Raw genomic sequence first — 23,469 nt, forward strand, 5'->3', positions numbered from 1 at the left:
TTACTCAGCAGTTATTTGTGATTCCTTAGACTTTGAAATACAGGAAGAATACTTACATTGAGTGTTTTCAGAAACAAACTTTTCCCATTTTCTAGTTTCATACATAAAATTTACTTGGAAGTTTCTCTGGGAAGAGAAATTAGAAACAGTTTTGGTTTTCAAAACTACCAAGAGCTCACTCTGAATGAGGAGGGATTTGTAGGAGTTTCAGATCTGAAGCACTTTAAAATGCTGCCAATCTTTACTCATTTTGGCAAGCCAATACCAATTTATGAGGTCCCTAAATTTATTTTAAGTATATAACGCAAGTCAAAATAAGCTATTGATGTTTTCAAGTTTGCAAGGCATTCTTTGAAACATTTTATTTTTTAAAAGATTTTATTATTAGCGCACGAGAGAAAGCATGAACGGGGGGAAGGGGCAGAGGGAGAGGGAGAAGCAGACTCCCCTCTGAGCAGGGAGCCTGATATGGGGCTCTATCCCACAACCCTGAGACCATGATCTGAGCAGATGGCAGATGTTTAACCAACTGAGCCACCCAGGTGCCCCTGGAACACAGTTTAATAATTAGGGATGATAGATCATTTTGAAAAGAGTGCATTTTTTTAAGATTATTTTATTTAAAGATTTTATGTATTTGACAGAGAGAGTACAAGCAGGGGGAGCAACAGAGGGAGAGGGAGAAGTAGACTCCCTGATGAGCAGGGAGCCTGACTGGGGGCTCAGTCCCAGGACCCTGAGATCATGACCTGAGGCAAAAGCAGACATTTAACTGACTGAGCCACCCAGGCGCCCCTATTTATTTATTTTAGAGAGAGAGAGAGCATGAGTGCATGAGTTGGGGGAGGGAGCGGGAGAGAGAATCTCAGGCAGACTCCCCGCTGAGCTCGGAGCTTCATCCCAGGATCCTGAGATCATGACCTGAGCCAAAATCAAGAGTTGGATGTTTAACTGACTGAGCCACCCAGGTGCCCCTTAAGAGAGTGCATTTTAAAGGATATGGAAAGTTTGTTTTCTAGCAGCATATCTGTTTTCCTACATTTTTATTTATAGACTTTATTCTCTGAATCCTTGTTTCCTGGTAGTGCTGAACCCTGTGGAAGCAGCCTCGCTTAGAGACAGCACCCACTGGCCCTTAAAGCCTGCCTCCAGTCTGCACTCTGGCTACCAGGAAGTCTGTCCTCTGAGAGTTGTTTGAGTTCTTGGCTTCTGTTTGGTCCCTTTGGCACACTTCTTTCTCACTCTGGTAGATGAAAAGCTAATAGGATTATAGAACAATAGATTTTGTTTCACCAACACATTTCATTTTCAAAATTGAGAATAATTGGGAAGTTGGAAGAATTATATGGTGAACCCTCACATACCCTACCACTACATAGATTCTACAGTTAACATTTTGCTATATTTGTTTGATCACATATCTCACCATCCATCAATTTGTCTCTTTTTTTATGCATTTCAAAGTAAATTACAAGCATCAGTATATTTTTACCCTAAACATTAGCTTCTTAAGCAGGTTTATACTAATCTTTTATACCTTAATCATCTAAGCTTGGCTTGTATAACAATGAAATAATTTAGCATATTGGAAGGTAGATAATTTTGCAACTCTTTGATTTGTTTTTGTCCTAAGAGAAGTTCTTTAATACAGTGCTGGACTGGGGCACCTGGGTGGCTCAGTCGTTAGGCATCTGCCTTCGGCTTGGGTCATGATCTCAGGGTCCTGGGATCAAGCCCCGCATCAGGCTCCCTGCTCAGTGGGAAGCCTGCTTCTCCCTCTCGCACTCCCCCTGCTTGGGTTCCCTCTTTTGCTGTGCCTCTTTCTGTCAAATAAATAAATAAAATCTTTAAAAAAAAAAAAAGAAAGAAAAAAAATATAATGCTGGACTGGAAGTGGGGTAATTAGCCAAAGTACACAAAGAATAATAATTGTATTAAATCTGTATGGGTTTTTTTTCTGGCTATAATTTAATCTTCTGCTTTCTGCTTACATAAAAATAATTTTGGATGTATATATTTTCTGCTTTTAGATACCTTTGTCTGGATATGGAGGAACAAGTAATCTTATTTTGGAAGATGTTAAAAAGTTATCTGACAGTTACATGGTAACAGTGAATGACTTAGTACCTGGCAAAGAAAGTAGAATTGTTTTTTCTGTTCATAACACTGGCTCTCGGGCAGCTTTTGTTAAAGCAGTAGGTTTTAAGGATTCTCAGAAAAAAGTTTTGCTGGATCCTAAAGTATTAAGGATTCTTCCAGATAAATTTGTGCTCAAAGAAAAAACACGAGAAGTAAGTATAAGTCTCTGCACTAAAAATATGAACTCATTTTTAGGTTAAATTAAGAATTATGTATTTTATAGCTAAAAACTAGTATTTGAAAGTAATAAAGGAATGGAAATACCTGATCTTAGAAATGCTGTCTTATGCATCCATGTCTATTGACTGTTTAGGCTCATATGATAGTTAAGTCACAATGAGATGACTTAAGAAAAATATTTCATACTCACTCCTAATTTTTTTCCTTGGCATCAGGATGTTACTATAATATATAATCCATCAGACAGAGAGAGCAATTATACAACCACAACAGAACTGTCAACTGTATACTTCTTTGGTGGTGATGAAATTTCGAGGCAGCAGTATCGAAGGTAGGTTACTTATCTTAGATGATGTTGGAAACTATTCCATAGAAATAATGAAGGCTTAAAAATGGTTTGGGATTTGAAAGTTATAGAACATGCTCAGCTACTTACTAGTAAACCAGTGGATGAAAAATCTTGGTGAAATTTGTATAGCCGACAGTCCGCCATGATGTGAGGAAGAAATGCGTGTAGGAAACCCGTCCGCCATATTTGCATTGTGCTTTCTTTTCTAGACAGATGTATTGTGCCTCTTCTCCTTTATGCAAATAGGTACCTCATACTTCATAATAGGACTATCTTCCTAATGATGGTAGGTCAAATTTAGAAAAGATTTAAGAACTACTGAAAGAATATAACGTGTATAAACACACCTGACTTATTTATAATATTTCTGGGAATGTTGTGAATTATTTGAAAGGATTAAGTTGTATTTAGAAATGTGTAGGGTGTTTAACTTGGTTAGCTTAATGCCATGTGCTTCTAGAAAATTTGGTACTTCTAAATAATAGTTTAATACACAAAAATGTCAAATTTAGACATTTAGATTTAGATGTGATTTAAGCATAGGTAACTTTCTTGTATGTTGAATTGTATTATAAAATTTTGTTTCCTAGCCTACAGGGCCTGAATGTAAAATAAGTGAAGCTCAGAACATTTCATCTGTCAGTAGGAAACCATTCGCTCCCACTAGGGGAGGGTTATATGGATATACCAGTATTTCCTTCTTCTAGCCCTTTGTGCTCTGCTGTGTTTTATTCTGATACATAATTTAGGAGATTGTTTTATTTTTAATCTGTTGAGGATTGTCGGAACATTTAAAAAGAGACTTGAATGACAGGTTGCTGCATGATGTTAGAATAGACCCAATGTAAAGAGCTCAACTTTGAACCTGCTTTTGTTTCTCAGTTAAGTATTTTAAGATACAGAAACTGGCATTTGGAGAAATTAAATTACCAGGTTTGGGTTTATTTTTCCCCCTTTCTCTCTACTGGGATATAGAAATCAGCATATTGTTTTAGAACTCCTCTTTGCCACATATATATAGAAATGAGATTTCTTTTGTTTGTGAACATCTGAGTATTACAGAGAAATTTACATTTCCGTTCTCTCACCTCAGAGATTCTTTAGAAGAGGCCAGGTAAATACAGTTATATGGCAATTTAAAAGTCTCTCTCTGACAGCTCTTACTTTTACCATGTTCTTGGCATATTCTCTTTTTTTCTGAGACAGATTTCTAACTATGATCAAATTTTCACAAATACTGAAAATGTAAGACCTGAAAAGAATCTAATTTTACTCTTCTTTCTACTCTTATTTTAGGGAGCTCTTGTTTTGATGTTAATATTTAAATGAACGTGATGACTGTACTTCCATGTATAACTTTGAAGAGAACTTCCAAAACAGATTTTCTTTTAAAAATTACTTATATTAAGATTTAAGACAGGATTTAAGACAGCTGTTTGTGAGATTTGCCAAATACACTAATGAAAATCTAATTTATGTAAAATCATTTTTGAATAAAAATCTCTATTGGCAGAGCCCTATCGCTTAAACCAGGGATTATAGAACAAGTACTTCCAGAACATAGCGTGCTGCAGCACATTGATTTTGCGGAAAAATTCCAGGATGAGTTACTAGTAACTGAAGGTAAGAATTTCAACATGTCTAACTACTACAAATGACCCAAAAGATTTATCTAGGTCCAGTGATCTGTTATAGGGAGGAAGAGTATTAGATTATGGAGTCAGGCTGAGTTTGAGCCACAGTTCCACTATATGACTTTGGATGTTACTGAGATTAAGTTTTCTTTTTTGTAAATGAGAGCTACAATATCAACTTCTCATCCATAAGGAATTGTTGTGAAGATTAAATTAGAGAACTTTGCTATATAAATGTTAGATATTATTAACGTATTGTGGCACCTATTCTATGGATAGACTTATAAACAGGAGGAGAATGGTCATTATTAAACTCAAAGTAATTACTATGTAAGATTTAATGATTGCAAACTTGAACTCATTTTGAGATTTTTGTGTCTGCTGTGCAGTTTATGGAGGATGTGATGGTGGGGGAAAAAAATCCAAAATAGACAGCAGTGGAATAATTCCAGCCTAGACTTTTAGCTCTATTTCAGCTGAATTGTTCAAGCATCTAATGGTGTTTATTACTGATAAAAAAATATGTATCAAGACACACAAATTGTGTAAAAACAGATTTTCATCACAGTATTGTTCATAACAGCAGGAAGTTAGAAGTAACCTAAATATCCAAGAATAGGGCATTGTTTAATTATGTAATAGAATATGTTGAAGCTATTAAAACAATGGTATGATTCTATATTAAATGACATGAGAAAGCTCTTCATTAATTAAGAAAAATTATTTTATAAAGTTTACATATTAACATCTCATGGTAAAAATGATTTAATGTGTCTGTATACAGCTACAGAGGTAAAATTGCAGGAGTAAACACACCAGCTATTGACAGTGGTTATGTTCTGGTAGTAGAATTTCAGGTGGTAATGGTTTTTCCTCCATTTTTGTTATCTAGTTTTTTAATGGTAAAATATATATTGCTTCTAAAATATGAAATGATAAAAGGATATTTATACTTATGTAGAGGTGATGTAGAATAGTCTGTGATCTTTTTGGTAATTAGGAGTCTAGATCATCTACTCAAAGGGAAGGTAGGGGTGGATTAGTTAAAAATAGTGAAAAGATTTGAAATGGATCTTGTCAGCAGTGTGATTTGGAAATGAAACGATTTAAGGCCATGTCTGCCACTTCATCCCCTCCGAGCTTTACCTTCCTTCTCCATCGTAAGAAAAATCCCAATAAATAAAAGTTAAACTGAATTATGCTTTGTAGATGGAAACACTTAGTAACATACCACAACAATCCTGAAGACTGTGATTAAAAGTAGGTAGCATAAGTTTGTAGTGGTTCAGAAGTTGGCACAGTTGCGTGATTTGGCAACATTTCATTTATTGATTGAATGGACATGTATTGAGAGTAGAGGTTGCCAGTCTGTAGAGGTAAAAGATGAAGTCCTTGCTCTCTAGGTTCTCACAGACTAAGGGGAAGACAGGTGATTAAAGTGTGGTATGAAAAGGGCTATGATGGAACTGTGTTTAGGAATCTGGAGGATATAGGGATGCCTGGGTGGCTTAGTCGATTGAGTGTCTGCCTTTGGCTCAGGTCATGATCTCTGGTTTCTGGGATTGAGTCCTGCATTGGGCTCCTACTCAGCAAAGAGTCTGCTTCTCCCTCTCCCTCTGTGCTCTCTCTCCCTCTCTTGCTCTCTCTTAAATAAATAAATAAAATCCTAAAAAAACAAAAAAAGGAATCTGGAGAATATAAAGGGTACCCCATTTAAAATGAGGTGACTCTTGAGGTATCTTGAAGAATGAGGAGAAGTTGACAAGATGTAGAAGATGGGGACCAGAATGGGGAAGGATATTCCAAGGAGAGGGACCTGCATGTACAGAAATTCAAGAAATGTGTTATGTTAAGGGTCATGTTGACAAACCCAACCAAGAACTCAAGTAACCTGTCAAGACCACCCATCTAAGATAGGGTTGAGTTGGGACTTCAGGTAGGTCATTGGGACACCACAATACTAGATTCTTTGAGATGGTAATAGTCATTGTCCAGAGGAAGGGAGAAACCAATCCCCACTTTGTTTTGTGTTGGTTAGTATAGTAGATCACCTATGGGAATGTTGCAGTTGAGCTTTTTACGTGGTTATTTTGAATAACATTTGTTTGAACACATTACTATTACAGGTATTTATAATCTTGCTTTTGCAAAATGTGTGATTTGTGGCAAGTATTTTCACACTTGATTTAAACTTTTATAGTCCAATATCTTGGCTATTACAAATTTCAGTTTACACTTACTGTGATCTTTTTAAAAATTTTTCATTTAAAAAGTATAATTCTTAATGTCCAATTTATTTATTTTTTTTAAAGTAGACTCCACGTCCAGCATGGATCCCAACGTGGGGCTTGAACTCATGACTCTGAGATAAAGATCTGAGCTGAGATCAGGAGTCAGACAGATGCTTAACTGACTGAGCCACCCAGGCACCCCTCTTAATGTCTTATTTAAATGTGGAATACTAGCATGTTCTATAAAATTTCTTGTATATATAAATTCAGGTGGACTTATCTAGAGATGTTCAACTCTAGCACTATTTTATTAATCTCAATATTTAATTATATTATTGCCTGGTTTCTAGATTTGCTAAGGTTAAATGTCTGTGAAACCACCACTTATAAATTGTGTATCCTTAACCTCTTTGTGCTTCAGATTCCTCATCCTTGAAGTGGAGATAATAGATGCCTACCTCAAAGAGTTGTGAAAGCTTACTAGATTAATATGCACAAAGGGATTAGAACAGTACCTGGCCCACAGTCAGCTTGTTGCATATGGAGCTTTAAACATATTCATACTCTAATGCTCATAAGAACCCCTGAGATAGATTGTTACTTTATATTATCCTTGAGGAGACTAGGGTTTAGAGAGGTTAAGTTGCCAAATTCAAGGCCAGAGCCTGAGCTGCCTATAATTTCATGCTAGTCAGTAGTAGTAAACATCAATTGTCACTCACTCCCAACCTAAGAAAATAGTATTCTGTGGCTATAAATGTATAAGTTTATCTGTTAATTTGTAGTGTGCTTATGTAAAGATTCATATATTTCAAACATTATTTTCTATTTCAGTGTATGATCTTCCCCAACGGCCTAATGATATTCAGCTCTTTTATGGAAACATGCATAAAATTATACTTTCAGTAATTGGAGAATTCAGAGATTCCATGTCTAGCAGTGAATTCCTTCAGCCTTCTTCCAAAGCTGGCTTAGAATCTAAAAGGTAAAACAGACAAACAAAACATCTTTCACCAGATTTCAAGATAATTTAATTCATAGTAGAGCTGATCTTTTCTCTGTACTTTTTTGCCTCCAAAATGTTTATTTCATCTTTATACTTTAGTTTAAGTTGAAATAATTTCAAATTTACAGAAAAGTTTAAAAATAGAACTTACGCTACCTGCATTGAGATTCCTCAGTTGCTAACGTTTTACTACATTGACCTTATTATTCTTTATGTATATATAACTTTTCTCTGAATCATTTAAGAGTAAGTTGTGAGCATGATGACCAGTTTGTCCTAAGTTTCCTAAAAACACAGACCTTCTCCTAAATAGCTATAGTAAACCCATCAAAATTAGGACCTTAGTATTGTAAAAATGCTAATAACATGTAGTCCACAGATTACATGCAAATTCCCCAGTTCCCTAATAAAGTCCTTTATAGTTAAAGAAATAAGCAAAAAACTTCCTCTTTGGTCCCAAATCTAATCTGAGATCACACATTACATTTAGTTAGCCTGTCTTCTTTACCCTTTTTCAATATAGAACACTTCCTTGGTCTGTCCTTCTCTTTCATGACAGAACACAGAGGGTTCGGTCATCAAATCAGGGCCACAGAATCAAAGATATTACCCAGAACTAAGCTTTAGTAATAATTTTAGGGGAAAACATGAGGAAATCGGGATTGCTAATGATGTTTCCTAGGCCCTTTTTGCAACATTAATACTCTACTCTGGTTCAAATTTTTTTGTTTGTTTTTTGTTTTTTAAAAATTCTTTTTTTTTTATTATCTTAATCACCATACATTATATCATTCGTTTTTGATGTAGTGTTCCATGGTTCATTGTTTGCGTATAACACCCAGGGCTCCGTTCAGTATGTGCCCTCCTTAATACCCATCACCAGGCTAACCCATCCCCCCACCCCCCCTCCCCTCTAGAACCCTCAGGTTGTTTCTCAGAGTCCATTGTCTCTCATGGTTCGTCTCCTCCTCCAATTTCCCCCCCTTCATTTTTCCCTTCCCGCTCTCTTCTTTTTTTTTTAAATGTGAGGTCTCTAAATCGTGCATGTGATGATACGTTGCTTACACAAAAGGGGGAGCTGTTTCAATTACAAAAGCTATTTTATACTTTATATGTGATATTGTTTTCAACAACTATGCCACATAAATTCATAAATTTCAGATTTCTTTACCATAACCAATTCTTGACAGACCAGGAACATCCTGTTATAAGCATTCCATAGAAAAGTAAATTAGTGTGTTTGCTGGGAGTTGTCATTTGGAAGATCACAAGGGGATTTGACCAAGTTATCCTTTTCTTCCTGGACATTCCCTAGTAAAAAGGGGGAAAAGGGCTGCAGGCCAGCTGATAACCGTTTTCTTACCAATGACCTTGATGTTTTTGTAGAGTATAGACCAGTTACTTTGTAAAATGTCCCTCACACCATGGAAATGATGCTGTTTGTTTTCTCAGTACATCTTCTCAGGTGGTAAACAATGCTGATTTGTCCCATTGCTAGAAATGTTTTTATCTCTTAGTTAAAATGGTGTCTGTAGGGTTTCTCCACTGTAGTTAATGTTTTAAAGGGAGATCCTTAGAGATAATGAGTTATCTTGTTCCTTATCACACTTGTAGCACCCAGTGATGGTTATTGCCTGAATCCTAATAGTACTGTCTTATTTACCAAATGGTGATTTTCTAATTCTATCTTTCTACATTTACTAGTTGTCTTTCCACAATGAGGAAGAGATTGACTTTACCCTCTTTTGTGTACTTATATCAGGGCGGACTGCTGGATTCGGTGTTAATCCTTTACTGTCATCATTTGGTCGCTTAACCTGGTTCATTATTCATTGGCAGGAAAGGATATTGGATATTCTAAGTTTGACATATACTTTCCCTGTTCCAGCCCTGGAATAGAAGTCCTGATTCCTTTTAGTGGAGAATAGTATTAGAAACTGAGACATGAGTAGTAAGTGTGCTGTTGCTTTTCAGGTGTTACTACTTCTAGGACCCCTCAGTGGACAGACAAAGCTAGGAAATATATGTATTTATATATAAATCCACATGTATCCAAATCTGTTTATAAATGTGTTGAAATCATGAGTTTACACTGATATCTCCAATACTGAGAATCCTGGCTTCATTATCCTCAGTATAATTGCATTTACTCAATTCTCCTGTTTTAACCAGTCTTCTCATCACATGGGCTGTCTCCGTGGCACAGTGTTGCCAGAGTTCTCTGGAAGTCACAGCCACCAGCTGAGAGCTAACACACCTACCTAGTGCCTCCAACTCGTTCCAGCTTGCCCTCTTCCTCATATTTAAAAAAAAAAAAAATCATTAGAGTATAACTCATATGCAATATCCTTTCAGTTTCAGATGTACATCATAGTGATTCAGTATTTTTATGCATTATGAAATGGTCCCCACCATAAGTCTCGTTACCATCCGTCAGCATACAAAATTATTACAATATTATTGACTATATTCCGTATGTTGTATATTACATCCCCGTAATTTAGTTTATAACTAGGAGTTTATACTTCCTAATCCCCTTCACCTATTTCACCCATACCCAGCCCCTCTCCCCACCCCCTGTAACCAACAGTTTGTTTCCTGTGTCTAAGATGTTTCTGTTTTGTTTTGTCTGTTCATTCATCTTGTTTTTTAGATTCCACATGTAAGTGAAATTATTTAGTATTTGTCTTTCTCTGTCTGACTTATTTCACTTAGCATAATACCCTCTAGCTGCACGTTGTCACAAATGGTGAGATTTCATTCTCTTTTATGACTAATATATCACTGTGTATATAAACCACATCTTTATCCATTCATCTATCATGGACATAGGTTGCATCGGTATCTTGGCTATTTTAAATAATGCTGCAGTGAACATAGGGATGCATATATCTCTTCAGATTTGTATTTTCATTTTCTTTGGTTAAATACTTATAGTAGAATTTCTGGATCACATAGTAGCTTTCTTTTCTTTTTTTTTAATAATTTATTATTGTTATGTTAATCACCATACATCATTAGTTTTTGATGTAGTGTTCCATGATTCATTGTTTGTGCATAACACCCAGTGCTCCACGCAGAATGTGCCCTCTTTAATACCCATGACCAGGCTAACCCATCCCCCTACCCTCCTCCCCTCTAGAACCCTCAGTTTGTTTTTCAGAGTCCATCGTCTCTCATGGTTCGTCTCCCCCTCCGACTTACTCCCCTTCATTCTTCCCCTCCTGCTATCTTCTTCTTTTTTTTTCTTAACATATATTGCATTATTTGTTTCAGAAGTACAGATCTGTGATTCATCAGTCTTGTACAATTCACACTGCTCACCATAGCACATAGCCTACCCAATGTCTATCACCCAGCCACCCAATCCCTCCCACCCCCCACCACTCCAGCAACCCTCAGTTTGTTTCCCGAGATTAAGAATTCCTCATATCAGTGAGGTCATATGATACATGTCTTTCTCTGATTGACTTATTTCACTCACATAACACCCTCCAGTTCCATCCACGTCGTTGCAAATGGCAAGATCTCATTCCTTTTGATGGCTGCATAATATTCCATTGTGTATATATACCACCTCTTCTTTATCCATTCATCTGTCGATGGACATCTCGGCTCTTTCCACAGTTTGGCTATTGTGGACATTGCTGCTATAAACATGGGGGTGCATGTACCCCTTCGGATCCCTACATTTGTATCTTTGGGGTAAATACCCAGTAGTGCAATTGATGTATCGTATGGTAGCTCTATTTTCAACTGTTTGAGGAACCTCCATACTGTTTTCCAGAGTAGTTGCACCAGCTTACATTCCCACCAACAGTGTAGGAGGGTTCCCCTTTCTCCACATCCCCGCCAACATCTGTTGTTTCCTGACTTGTTACTTTTAGCCATTCTGACGGGTGTGAGGTGGTATCTCATTGAGGTTTTGATTTGGATTTCCCTGATGCCGAGCGATGTTGAGCACTTTTTCATGTGTCTGTTGGCCATTTGGGTGTCTTCTTTGGAAAAATGTCTGTTCATGTCTTCTGCCCATTTCTTGATTGGATTATTTGTTCTTTGGGTGTTGAGTTTGATAAGTTCTTTATAGATTTTGGATACTAGCCCTTTATCTGATATGTCATTTGCAAATATTTTCTCCCATTCTGTCGGTTGTCTTTTGGTTCTGTGGACTGTTCTTTTGCTGTGCAAAAGCTTTTTATCTTGAAATCCCAATAGTTCATTTTTGCCCCTGCTTCCCTTGCCTTGGGCGATGTTTCTAGGAAGAAGTTGCTGCGGCTGAGGTCGAAGAGGTTCCTGCCTGTGTTCTCCTTTAGGATTTTGATGGACTCCTGCCTCACGTTTAGGTCTTTCAGCCATTTGGAGTCTATTTTTGTGTGTGGTGTAAGGAAATGGTCCAGTCTCATTCTTCTGCATGTAGCTGTCCAATTTTCCCAACACCATTGGTTGAAGAGACTGTCTTTTTTCCACTGGACATTCTTTCCTGCTTTTTCAAAGATGAGTTGACCATAGAGTTGAGGGTCCATTTCTAGGCTCTCTGTTCTGTTCCATTGATTGATGTGTCTGTTTTTGTGCCAGTACCATACTGTCTTGATGATGACAGCTTTGTAATGGAGCTGGAAGTCCGGAATTGTGATGCCGCCAGCTTTGCTTTTCTTTTTCAATATTCCTCTGCCTATTCGGGGTCTCTTCTGGTTCCATACAAATTTTAGGATTATTTGTTCCATTTCTTTGAAAAAGGTGGATGGTATTTTGATGGGGATTGCATTGAATGTGTAGATTGCTCTAGGTAGCACTGACATCTTCACAATGTTTGTTCTTCCAATCCATGAGCATGGAACGTTTTTCCATTTCTTTGTGTCTTCCATTTCTTTCATGAGTATTTTATAGTTTTCTGAGTACAGATCCTTTGCCTCTTTGGTTAGATTTATTCCTAGGTATCTTATGGTTTTGGGTGCAGTTGTAAATGGGATCGACTCCTTGATTTGTCTCTCTTCTGTCTTGTTGTTGGTGTATAGGAATGCCACTGATTTCTGTGCATCGATTTTATATCCTGCTACTTTACTGAATTCCTGTATGAGTTCTAGCAGTTTTGGGGTGGAGTCTTTTGGGTTTTCCACGTACAGTATCATATCATCTGCAAAGAGTGAGAGTTTGACTTCCTCTTTGCCGATTTGGATGCCTTTGATTTCTTTTTGTTGTCTGATTGCTGTGGCTGGGACTTCTAATACTATGTTGAATAGCAGTGGTGAGAGTAGACATCCCTGCCGCGTTCCTGACCTTAGGGGAAAAGCTCTCAGCTTTTCCCCATTGAGAATGATATTCGCTGTAGGTTTTTCATAGATGGCTTTTATGATATTGAGGTATGTACCCCCTATCCCTATACTCTGAAGAGTTTTGATCAAGAAAGGATGCTGTGCTTTGTCAAATGCTTTTTCTGCATCTATTGCGAGGATCATATGATTCTTGTTCTTTCTTTTGTTAATGTATTGTATCACGTTGATTGATTTGTGGATGTTGAACCAGCCTTGCAGCCCAGGGATAAATCCCACTTGGTCGTGGTGAATAATCCTTTTAATGTACTGTTGGATCCTATTGGCTAGTATTTTGGTGAGAATTTTTGCATCCATGTTCATCAAGGATGTTGGTCTGTAATTCTCCTTTTTGATGGGGTCTTTGTCCGGTTTGGGGATGAAGGTAATGGTGGCCTCATAAAATGAGTTTGGAAGTTTTCCTTCCATTTCTATTTTTTGGAACAGTTTCAGGAGAATAGGTATTAATTCTTCTTTAAATGTCTGATAGAATTCCCCTGGGAAGCCATCTGGCCCTGGGCTTTTGTTTGTTGGGAGATTTTTGATGACTGCTTCAATTTCCTTAGTGGTTATAGGTCTGTTCAGGTTTTCTATTTCTTCCTGGTTCAGTTTTGGTAGTTGATACATCTCTAGGAATGCACCCATTTCTTCCAGGTTATCTAATTTGCTGGCATAGAGTTGCTCATAATATGTTCTTATAATTGTATTTCTTTGGTGTTGGTTTTGATCTCTCCTCTTTCATTCATGATTTTGTTGATTTGGGTCATGTCTCTTTTCTTTTTGATAAGTCTGGCCAGGAGTTTATCAATCTTGTTAATTCTTTCAAAGACCCAGCTCCTACTTTCGTTGATCTGTTCTACTGTTCTTTTGGTTTCTATTTCATTGATTTCTGCTCTGATCTTTATGATTTCTCTTCTCCTGCTGGGTTTAGGCTTTCTTTGCTGTTCTTTCTCCAGCTCCTTTAGGTGTAGGGTTAAGTTGTGTATTTGAGACCTTTCTTGTTTCTTGAGAAAGGCTTGTATTGCTATATACTTTCCTCTCAGGACTGCCTTTGCTGTATCCCAAAGATTTTGAACAGTTGTGTTTTCATTTTCATTGGTTTCCATGAATTTTTTTAATTCTTTAATTTCCTGGTTGACCCATTCATTCTTTAGTAGGATGCTCTTTAGCCTCCGTGTATTTGAGTTCTTTCCGACTTTCCGCTTTTGATTGAGTTCTAGTTTCAAAGCATTGTGGTCTGAAAATATGCAGGGAATGATCCCAATCTTTTGGTACCTGTTGAGACCTGATTTGTGACCTAGGATGTGATCAGTTCTGGAGAATGTTCCATGGGCACTAGAGAAGAATGTGTATTCCATTGCTTTGGGATGGAATGTTCTGAATATGTCTGTAAAGTCCATTTGGTCCAGTGTTTCATTTAAAGTCTTTATTTCCTTGTTGATCTTTTGCTTAGATGATCTGTCCATTTCAGTCAGGGGGGTGTTAAAGTCCCCCACTATTATTGTATTGTTGTCAATGTGTTTCTTTGCTTTTGTTATTAATTGCCTTATATAATTGACTGCTCCCACGTTAGGGGCATAGATATTTACAATTGTTAGATCTTCTTGTTGGATAGACCCTCTAAGTAGGATATAGTGTCCTTCCTCATCTCTTATTACAGTCTTTGTTTTAAAATCTAGTTTGTCTGATATAAGTATTGCCACCCCAGCTTTCTTTTGGTGTCCATTTGCATGGTAAATGGTTTTCTACCCCCTCACTTTCAATGTGGGGGTGTCTTTGGGTCTAAAATGAGTCTCTTGCAGACAGCATATCGATGGGTCTTGTTTTTGAATCCAATCTGATAGCCTGTGTCTTTTGATTGGGGCATTTAGCCCATTTACATTCAGGGTAACTATTGAAAGGTATGAATTTAGTGCCATTGTATTGCCTGTAAGGTGACTGTTACTGTATATTGTCTGTGTTCCTTTCTGATCTATGCTGCTTTTAGGCTCTCTTTTTGCTTAGAGGACCTCTTTCAATATTTCTTGTAGGGCTGGTTTTGTGTTTGCCAATTCCTTTAGTTTTTGTTTGTCCTGGAAGCTTTTTATCTCTCCCTCTATTTTCAGTGATAGCCTAGCTGGATATAGTATTCTTGGCTGCATATTTTTCTCGTTTAGTGCTCTGAAGATATCATGCCAGTCCTTTCTGGCCTGCCAGGTCTCTGTGGATAGGTCTGTTGCCAATCTAATGTTTCTACCATTGTAGGTTACATATCTCTTCTCCCGAGGTGCTCTCAGGATTTTCTCTTTGTCTGTGCGACTCGTAAGTTTTACTATTAGATGTCGGGGTGTTGACCTATTTTTATTGATTTTGAGAGGGGTTCTCTGTGCCTCCTGGATTTTGATGCCTGTTTCCTTCCCCACACTAGGGAAGTTCTCTGCTATAATTTGCTCCAATATACCTTCTGCCCCTCTCTCTCTTTCTTCTTCTTCTGGGATCCCAATTATTCTAATGTTGTTTCATCTTATGGTATCGCTTATCTCTCGAATTCTGCCCTCGTGATTCTGTACTTGTTTATCTCTCTTTTTCTCAGCCTCTTTATTTTCCATCATTTGGTCTTCTATATCGCTGATTCTCTCTTCTGCCTCATTTATCCTAGCAGTTAGTGCCCCCATTTTTTATTGCACCTCATTAAGAGCCTTTTTGATTTCGACATGGTTAGATTTTAGTTCTTTTATTTCTCCAAGAAGGGTTTCTCTAATAACTTCCACACTTTTTTCAAGCCCAGCTAGTATCTTTAAAGTCATGATTCTGAACTCTATGTCCGACATCGTACTAATGTCGGTATTGAGTAGGTCCCTGGCAGACGGTACTACTTCTTGTTCTTTTTGCTGAGGTGATTTTTTTCGTCTTGTCATTTTGTCCAGAGGAGAACAGATGAATGAGAGAACAGAATGCTAACAGGTTAACAACGTCTGCAGCAAATATACTCTATACAAATCGGAAAAGACGTGAAACCAGGGGACAAGAAAGGGAAAGAAAGAAGAGAAAAAAAAAGGAAAAAGAAAAAGATAAAAACAAACAAAAAGAGAACAAAACAAAAAAAAACAGAATATAATCAAATATGATCAGGCTAGTGCATAGATCAGTGCCACACACTAGCTTTTGAGCATATTTTGGTCTGTTAGAAGAAAGTGCCTGCTAAAATTTTAAAGGAAGAAAGACATATATGTACAAAATAAGGGTTGATACAATGAAGGGATGGGAGATGACTGTAAAGATGAAAATTATAAAAGATTTTATAAAAGGAATTGATAAGATAAGTTGTTTTTAAAAAGAAAAAAGATTTAAAAAGAAAAAAAAGGAAAAAAAAGGGAGAGAATGTGATCAGGCAGGAGAATAGAACAAAGCCATACACTAGTGATTTAGGGTTATATTTTGATCTGTTAGAAGAAATTGTATCTCAAAATTTTAAAGAGAGAACAACTTATATATATATGCCAAAAATAAGGGTAACTACTATGAAGGGATAAAAATATGACTCTAAAAATGAAAAATAAAAAATGTTTTTTTAAAAAAGGGATTGATAAGATGTTTGAAAAAGGGAAAAAGAAAAGTTAAAAAACTTTAAAAAATTAACTTTGAAAAACTAATGAATTATGGTAAAAAAGCCATGAATTCTATGTGCAGTATTCCCCTAGCGCTGGAGTTCTCCCGTTCTCCTTGAGCGGTAAACTTGGTCTTGGCTTGCTGGCTGTTCGTGCTGATCTCCTGGGGGAGGGGCCTGTTGTCATCGTTCCCAAATGTCTTTGCTGGAGGCGGAATTGCCCCACTCTTGTGTGTCCCGGCTAAGCAAGCTGCTCCGGTTTGCTCTCAGGAGGTTTTGTTCCCTGCAAGCTCTCAGTACAGCTTTGGAGGACCAGGGTGAAAACGGTGGCCTCCCAATCTCTGTCCGGAGGAGCTGAGAACTTGGGGCCCCGCTCCTCAGTGCGTCCCCAGAGAAAAGCAGTCACTCCCGTTCCCCGGTCTGCAGCCGCACTCGGTGGTCACCCGGCCTGTGACCGAGCGTTTCCATGTCTGGCACCCGACCCCGTGTGGAGTCTCCAAAGCCAGCAGATCCCTGCGGTGCGCTTCCGCGCCACTCCCCCCTGGGGAGGAAGTGGAGTCTCCCTGGCCGACAGAGGCCCCCTTCCCCGCTGTCTCTCCTCCCGAATATCGCCTCGGATTCACTTCTCCACACGTCCTACCTTCCACAAAGTGGTCACTTTTCTGTTTAGAGTGTTGTTACTATTCTTATCTTCGATCTCCTGTTGAGTTTGTAGGTGTTCAGAATGGGTTGATCCCTATTCAGCTGAATTCCTGAGACCAGACAAAATCCAGGTCTCCTACTCCTCCATCGTCTTACTCCGCCCCCGGTAGCTTTATTTTCAATTCTTTGAGGAACCTCCACACTATATTCCATAGGGGCTGCACCAGTTTGCATTCCCACCAGCAGTGCACACAGGTTCCCTTTGCTCTCCATCTTTGCAAGCACTTATTAGTTGTCTTTGATAATAACTAGTTTGAGAGGCTTGAGGTGATTTCTTCTGGTTTTGATTTATACTTCCCTAATGATTAGCAGTGTTGAGCATCTTTTCAGGTGTCTCTTGGTCATCTCTATGTCTTCTTTGGGAAAATGTTCAAGTCCTCTGCCCATAGTTTTAATCAGGCTATCATTTTTTTTGATACTGAGTTGTATAAGTTCTGTCATCTGGATATTAACCTCTTATCAGATAAATGATTTGCAAATATCCTCTCCCTTTCAGTAGGTTGCCTTTTCCTTTTGTTTTGATGATTTCCTTCGCTCTACTAAAGGTAGTATCTGTGCTTCTCAAATGATTCCAAAAAATAAAAGAGGAAAGAAGGCTTCTAAGCTCATTTTATGCTGCCAGCATTACCCTGGTACGGCAGCGAGGCAAAAACACCGTAAAAAAAAATTTCATGTCAGTATCCCTGATGAACACAGATGCAGAAATCCTCCACAAAATATTAGCAGACTGAATTCAACAATATATTAAATGGATTCCTATACTTTTAATGATAAGCTTTTCTAAGATATTCAAATAATTAAAGATAGTAGTTACATACATTAAAAATTATCTTAAAAACCGCTTAAATTGTGAGGAACTGGTTCTTAGGAAATAAACAGCCAAGAAGCAGCTTTATAATTTTTGAAAACCTGTTTCTGACTTCTGGCTGGTACCTCCACTATATCTCTGTCTCTGGGGCAGTAGAGGGCTGGTTGGAAAAGGCGCAGGTGAGAGGGCAGTGGGTTAGAGGGTGAGGACAGGACCTCTCTGTCTGCTGAGTGTCTGCTTGAAATAAAGATGGAGCTCTGCTGTAGGGTAGGAAGATTTGGGCACTCCCCAGGTGAACTTCAGTTAAGTCATGTGCCTCTGTGATTACAAAATTCATTTGAGTTACAATTTTTTGTAATCTAAGGCTAAATAAACACTTTTAACACTTAATCAAAAATCTTCTTAAACCTTATCAGCGTTTCTTACCATAGTATTTTGCCCAGAAGACTTTCTTTGGTGTTAGCATCATGAAACCAGTTGTCGTTGTACAGTTACAGATATATTAAGAGTTTTGCTTTTTAAAAATTCTTAATATTGGGTGGTTTTCTAGTAAGTCTTCTAAGAGACTTCAGATGACATGCTAAAGTCAAGACAGGAAAGAAATTGAATCACTGAATATTCTAATGAAAGATTAGTATAACAATATTTGACCTATACTGTATTTTTATACATTCAGGATACACAGTGAAGAATTTTTATTCCATGAAACGAAACATACACAGTATATTCTATAGTGCAGTTTTAGTTTTATATAAATGTTCTTAGATTTATGAACAATTAATATAAAAATGTGACAGTCTGGCTTTTTATCTTTTTTAAGAAAGCAGAAATATAATATTTTAATACACAGCTTCTGTACAACCAAAAAGTAAAACATCACAGTAAAATGTTGGTGAGAAAACATGGTATTTCATTTGCAGTGCATGGCAAATGGTTAACATCCTTAGTCATAAACTTTTTATCATTTTTAATTTCTTTCCTCTCCCCCCTCTCTGTCTCTATAGTGAATCTGACGGTTCTGGGAAACATGGTGGCAATGTCTCTTTGGATGTTTTACCAGTTAAAGGTCCTCAAGATTCTCCACTTCTTTCACAAGCTGTTTGCCCACCTCAAGATAAATCATCCTCTAAGGAAATGTGGACTGTCCAGCCTGAACACTTGATTTTGATAGCCCCTTCTTGTGAGTATATCAATAACAACACAACAGCAGTGCACTCTGAAAACCAGGGCTGTACTCACTCTGGGCCAGTTGCTCATCTAGGAAGTATACTTGGAGTATATACAGATGTGACCAGTGGCTTACACGGGTCCTCCTCTCCCCTACTGAGACCTACCTCACACTCAACCTGAGCATTGTCTAGCACAAGGCCATTGTCCTCATTCCAGGCTTCCAGTACCCCATCTGACTGGGCCATTCGTCCATGGGCCCTTCGTCCCACTACATGCCTTGCCCCAAAGAGCTTATTTGATACTTGGCATCTTTTACTCTTCACATTGATATAGTTGCTTCAGAGTAGGAACAAATCTGGTACCACCGTATGTGCCCACGATAAGACCAGATGGTAACAATTTCCAGATGTTCTTTTTTTCCTCTTTGTTCAGTATTTTTGTAGTTTAAGAGTAAACAAAATGGTCTTATTTTACCAGGGATTTGAAATTCCTGTAAAGCAAAATTAAGTTGTAGAATTAAGTATTTAGAATTCCATTTTTTACTATTTATTAACATTTGGGTTTTTTTCACTAATGCTAAATGTAAGTTATATTTTATTTATCTGATATAATAGGTGATCTGGCAAAAACTGCATGTTTCCAGATTTTAAATAATTCCGTTAGGTTACTGAAATTTGAGTTGTACTGGCCAGCACATTGCCTTACGGTAACACCACAACATGGATTTATCCCACCAGAGTAAGTACGACTTCCCTTTCCTCCGGATGTTATTCAGATGTTAGCATGGTGACTTTTTTGAAGGATCGGATATTATGCCATTTTAATCTTTTCAGTAGAATTTTGCCATATGCTCCCTATACAGAGCTCCATGTGGTTTTGTGGGACCACAATGAAGTTCAAGATTCATGCTCTTTAGCAGAGTAGAGCCCATGTCCACAGCCACTTAGGGTGTATATAGCCTAAAAGGGTTAAGAGACATGAGTGAGGTGGGAAAGAGTTCCTGAAGTGGAAGACATCAGATTGTGTGGACATATTACCCTGCGTAGCAAATTACAAAGCAAGGCATACAGCTGGGCAGATGATGAGGGATGGTGGTCCCTAAAGCCCACATGGTTCTGTACTTCATTACCTTGATTCTGGCTCAACTTACTCTGCTGGTTTTGTCTAAAGGACATTTTATAGACAAAGCGTCTTGACTTTTAATATGTCTGAACCATAACCTAGCTTGCCATTTTTTACAAATAATATTCTAAGAAGGAAATCTTGGGGACCAAATGCTGATAAGCAGTCCTCTAGGTGCAGCTTAATTATTGATAGGAGGTAAAGCTGTAATTCTGCAGCTTTTCAGGGACTTCATCTGGGTGGGCACAGAACATTCACATCTCAAAGTTGCTTCCTATTTGGGAATGGCAACTTTGCAGAAGAGCAACATGAAGTTTATTTACTTTTGCAAAGTGATGAAGTTTGCATTTTAGAAGAGTTTAGCTGACTAATACTGACCTAAGGTATGGTTAGGCATGCTCCAGAGAAACATTCCTAGGACCGAAGCAATCAATTAAATATTTACTAATTAAGGTTGAAAAGATAGGGAAATGATAGAACAGATTGTTCACTTTTAAAGATCATCCCACATATTTAGCTGTTAGGAATGGAAAATAATCTTGCTCTGCCATTTTTTTAAAGATTTTATTTTATTTATTTGTTTGAGAGAGAGAGTGCACGAACAGTTGGGGGAGGGGCAGAGGGAGAGGGAGAAGCAGACTCCCCACTGAGCGGGGAGCCCAACTCAGCCCTCAATCCCAGGATGAGCTGAAGACAGATGCTTAACTGTCTGAGCCACCCAGGCACCCTTGATCCGTGATTTTTGACATGGGTGCCAAAGTGTCTTTTGTAACTGGTTGTTTCTTCTGAGTCACAAATCTGATTACATTGTCCACATTTAAAAGTCATCTTTGACATTCCATAGCTCTTGAAGAGAGTAATGAGCTCAGAAAGTTTTAGCAATTGGGTAAAAAACAGTCTTTTTTCATTTCCTTTCCATCCCCCTCTTTTTCTTCCAGTTTCTTTTCCTGTTATTTCATTCTCTTTGTACTGTAACTGTGTCATTCTTTATTATCAAGTGGCTCAGAGCTTTTGTATATTGGTCTTGTGCTCCAGAAATTTTTATTTTGAATTGCTTTTTAAATGGTATTTCTATGGTATGGGCTGTTTTCACATGAGTTTTCCCCTTAGGTTCATGGGTTTATGCCACTCAGCTTCTTGTTAGCCACTGAGTTGGGGCTGATGCAGACATATATGGGATCTCACCTCTTCTCTGCTCTTTTTTTTTTTTTTTAAGATTTTATTTATTTATTTGACAGAGAGGGAGAGCACAAGTAGGCAGAGCAGCAGGGAGAGGGAGAAGCAGACTCCTTGCTGAGCAGGGAGCCCGATGTGGGGCTCGATCTCAGGACCCTGGGATCATGACCTGAGTTGAAGGCAGACGCTTAACTGACTGAGCCACCCAGGCAGCGCCCCTTCTCTGCTCTTTCTGAGCAACAAGGAGAGCTGGTCATTGACAGAACATACATAACTCTAGTGGTTATTGCTATTGGAGTATAGGATATTCTTGGTTTTCATTACTAAATTCTTTTTTTCAGGAGTAAGCTACAAATTCTTGTGAGTCCTAATTCCTCCTTATCCACAAAACATTCAATGTTCCCATGGAGTGGTTTAATCTATATACACTGTGACAATGGACAGAAGGTACTTTTTTTTTTTTTAGCAACGTTTTTCCTGTTTTGCAGCTTAAGTGTTGTGATCCTTATTAGCACTTACTTTTCAGAAATGAAATGAAGAGGCCTGTTCTTTCAGCCCAACTAGACTTACTCAGATAGAGAACTTAGCACAGAGTTTTCCCTTTAGTGATCTGAACGATTCTCCTGGGGGTGGGAGGAGGGGGCAGGCAGGAATGGAGAGTGGAGCCTAGAAACCATTATTAACTTGCAAAATCTGCTTTGAAAAAGAAGGGAGTTGGGGGAGAGAGAGGAAGAGTCAAAGATTTACTTTGAGATCTGAATAAATTTTCTCATCCATCCATGTTTCATTTATTTGGCATTACTTTTCTCCACTATGTTTTAAAAATAAGAATTGTTTCTTTAAAATGATAGATCCATTTGTGTCTTACCTCCTTTATTTGGCTCATTTCAGAAAATTGTGAAAGTTCAAATTCGTGAAGACTTAACCCAGAAAGAACTCCTCACTCATTTGGCCTCCAGCACATTTGGAATCCTTTCTCCAGGAACTGAGCCTTCAGTTAGTCATCTGGTGAAACCAATGACAAAACCACCTTCCACAAAAGTTGAGATAAGAAACAAGACTGTTACTTTTCCTGCAACAGAACCTGGTGAAACTTCAGGTGTGGTATCACAAGGTTATAGAATTCACATGGCCACTGATTGGTTGAGTCTAACACTCTGTGTTCTTAGTGACCTTTATCGTAGTGACAGGAGTAAAATTGTCCCCTATTTCAGGGGAGACTCTGGTTGTCGTTGGCAGTCATTTCCATGACATGCCAGATTTGGGGGAGCTTAAAAATGATAAAATGTAGGTGTTTAAGAACTGTTTATATTCCGGGAGTCTCAGATTCTATCCGGTCAGAACCATCCCTCCTCAGCTCTCACTAGGTCTTTTACCAGAACTGCTAATAAGTTAGCAGCTGAAGAAGAGGAGAAAGTGGGTAAAACCTGGTTCTGTCCCTCACTAATGAGACTTTGAGGCACTAAAGAAGTTAAATAAATATGCTCAGTTTCCCCATTTTTAAAATGGCCATAATTGACTCCTCTCACAGAGGGCTTTGAGGAATAAATGAAATAATATATTTAAAGCACTTGGCATAGTGTTTGTCACCTAGTAGGCACTCAATCTTGCTAATGTTCCTCCAGGGTCCTGAGAACACTGCTTTTGCTTTCCCTCCCTGTCTCTCTCCCTCCCTGTGATGGCTCATCTAAGTGACTGGGTTTGCATGTGGGACCTGTTGGAAAGGGTGTGGGCCTTCTGTCACCTGGCCCTCACTCCTTGCCTCTCTCACTTCCACTCACATTCAGTTTCCACTGCCCGTGAAGCCTGTCCCTCCCTGGTCATCGCCCATCCCCTGGCTCCACCCACCCTACGCATGTCCTCTAGGAGTCCCAGCAGCTCTCTGGCCTCGTTCAGACATCCAGACCGCTGGCCCTGCTGCCTCCTCACTCCCCCACCCCAGCCCTGGCCTCTTCTGCCTGAATTCTGTGCTCTGTCACTGCAATTACTGTCTTAGGAACGCTCTCAACTGCTGTGTGCCCCTCCCTCTGCATTCCTGACTGGCAAGATCTGGACCC

The 23,469-nt window shown here is 38.4% G+C and overlaps 1 protein-coding gene across 4 annotated transcripts in view; it reads left to right on the forward strand.

Annotated features, from left to right (window-relative positions):
* Positions 1-23,469, forward strand: part of LOC114198079 (nucleoporin SEH1) — a 175,495-nt gene that overhangs the window by 133,245 nt on the left and 18,781 nt on the right. For all 4 annotated transcript variants that reach the window (XM_088019612.1, XM_028089353.2, XM_028089356.2 and 1 more), the window contains 8 exons: positions 2,031-2,291; positions 2,535-2,650; positions 4,182-4,291; positions 7,368-7,518; positions 18,949-19,124; positions 19,729-19,852; positions 21,754-21,859; positions 22,304-22,511. In XM_088019612.1, the coding sequence (XP_087875738.1) occupies positions 2,031-2,291; positions 2,535-2,650; positions 4,182-4,291; positions 7,368-7,518; positions 18,949-19,124; positions 19,729-19,852; positions 21,754-21,859; positions 22,304-22,511 (1,252 nt within the window). The remainder of the gene's footprint in view (positions 1-2,030; positions 2,292-2,534; positions 2,651-4,181; positions 4,292-7,367; positions 7,519-18,948; positions 19,125-19,728; positions 19,853-21,753; positions 21,860-22,303; positions 22,512-23,469) is intronic.

Source organism: Eumetopias jubatus, unplaced genomic scaffold, assembly GCF_037043125.1.
Source record: "Eumetopias jubatus isolate StellerSeaLion01/CBP00866 unplaced genomic scaffold, mEumJub1_p1.0 scaffold_16, whole genome shotgun sequence".
Taxonomy (NCBI): Eukaryota; Metazoa; Chordata; class Mammalia; order Carnivora; family Otariidae; genus Eumetopias; species Eumetopias jubatus.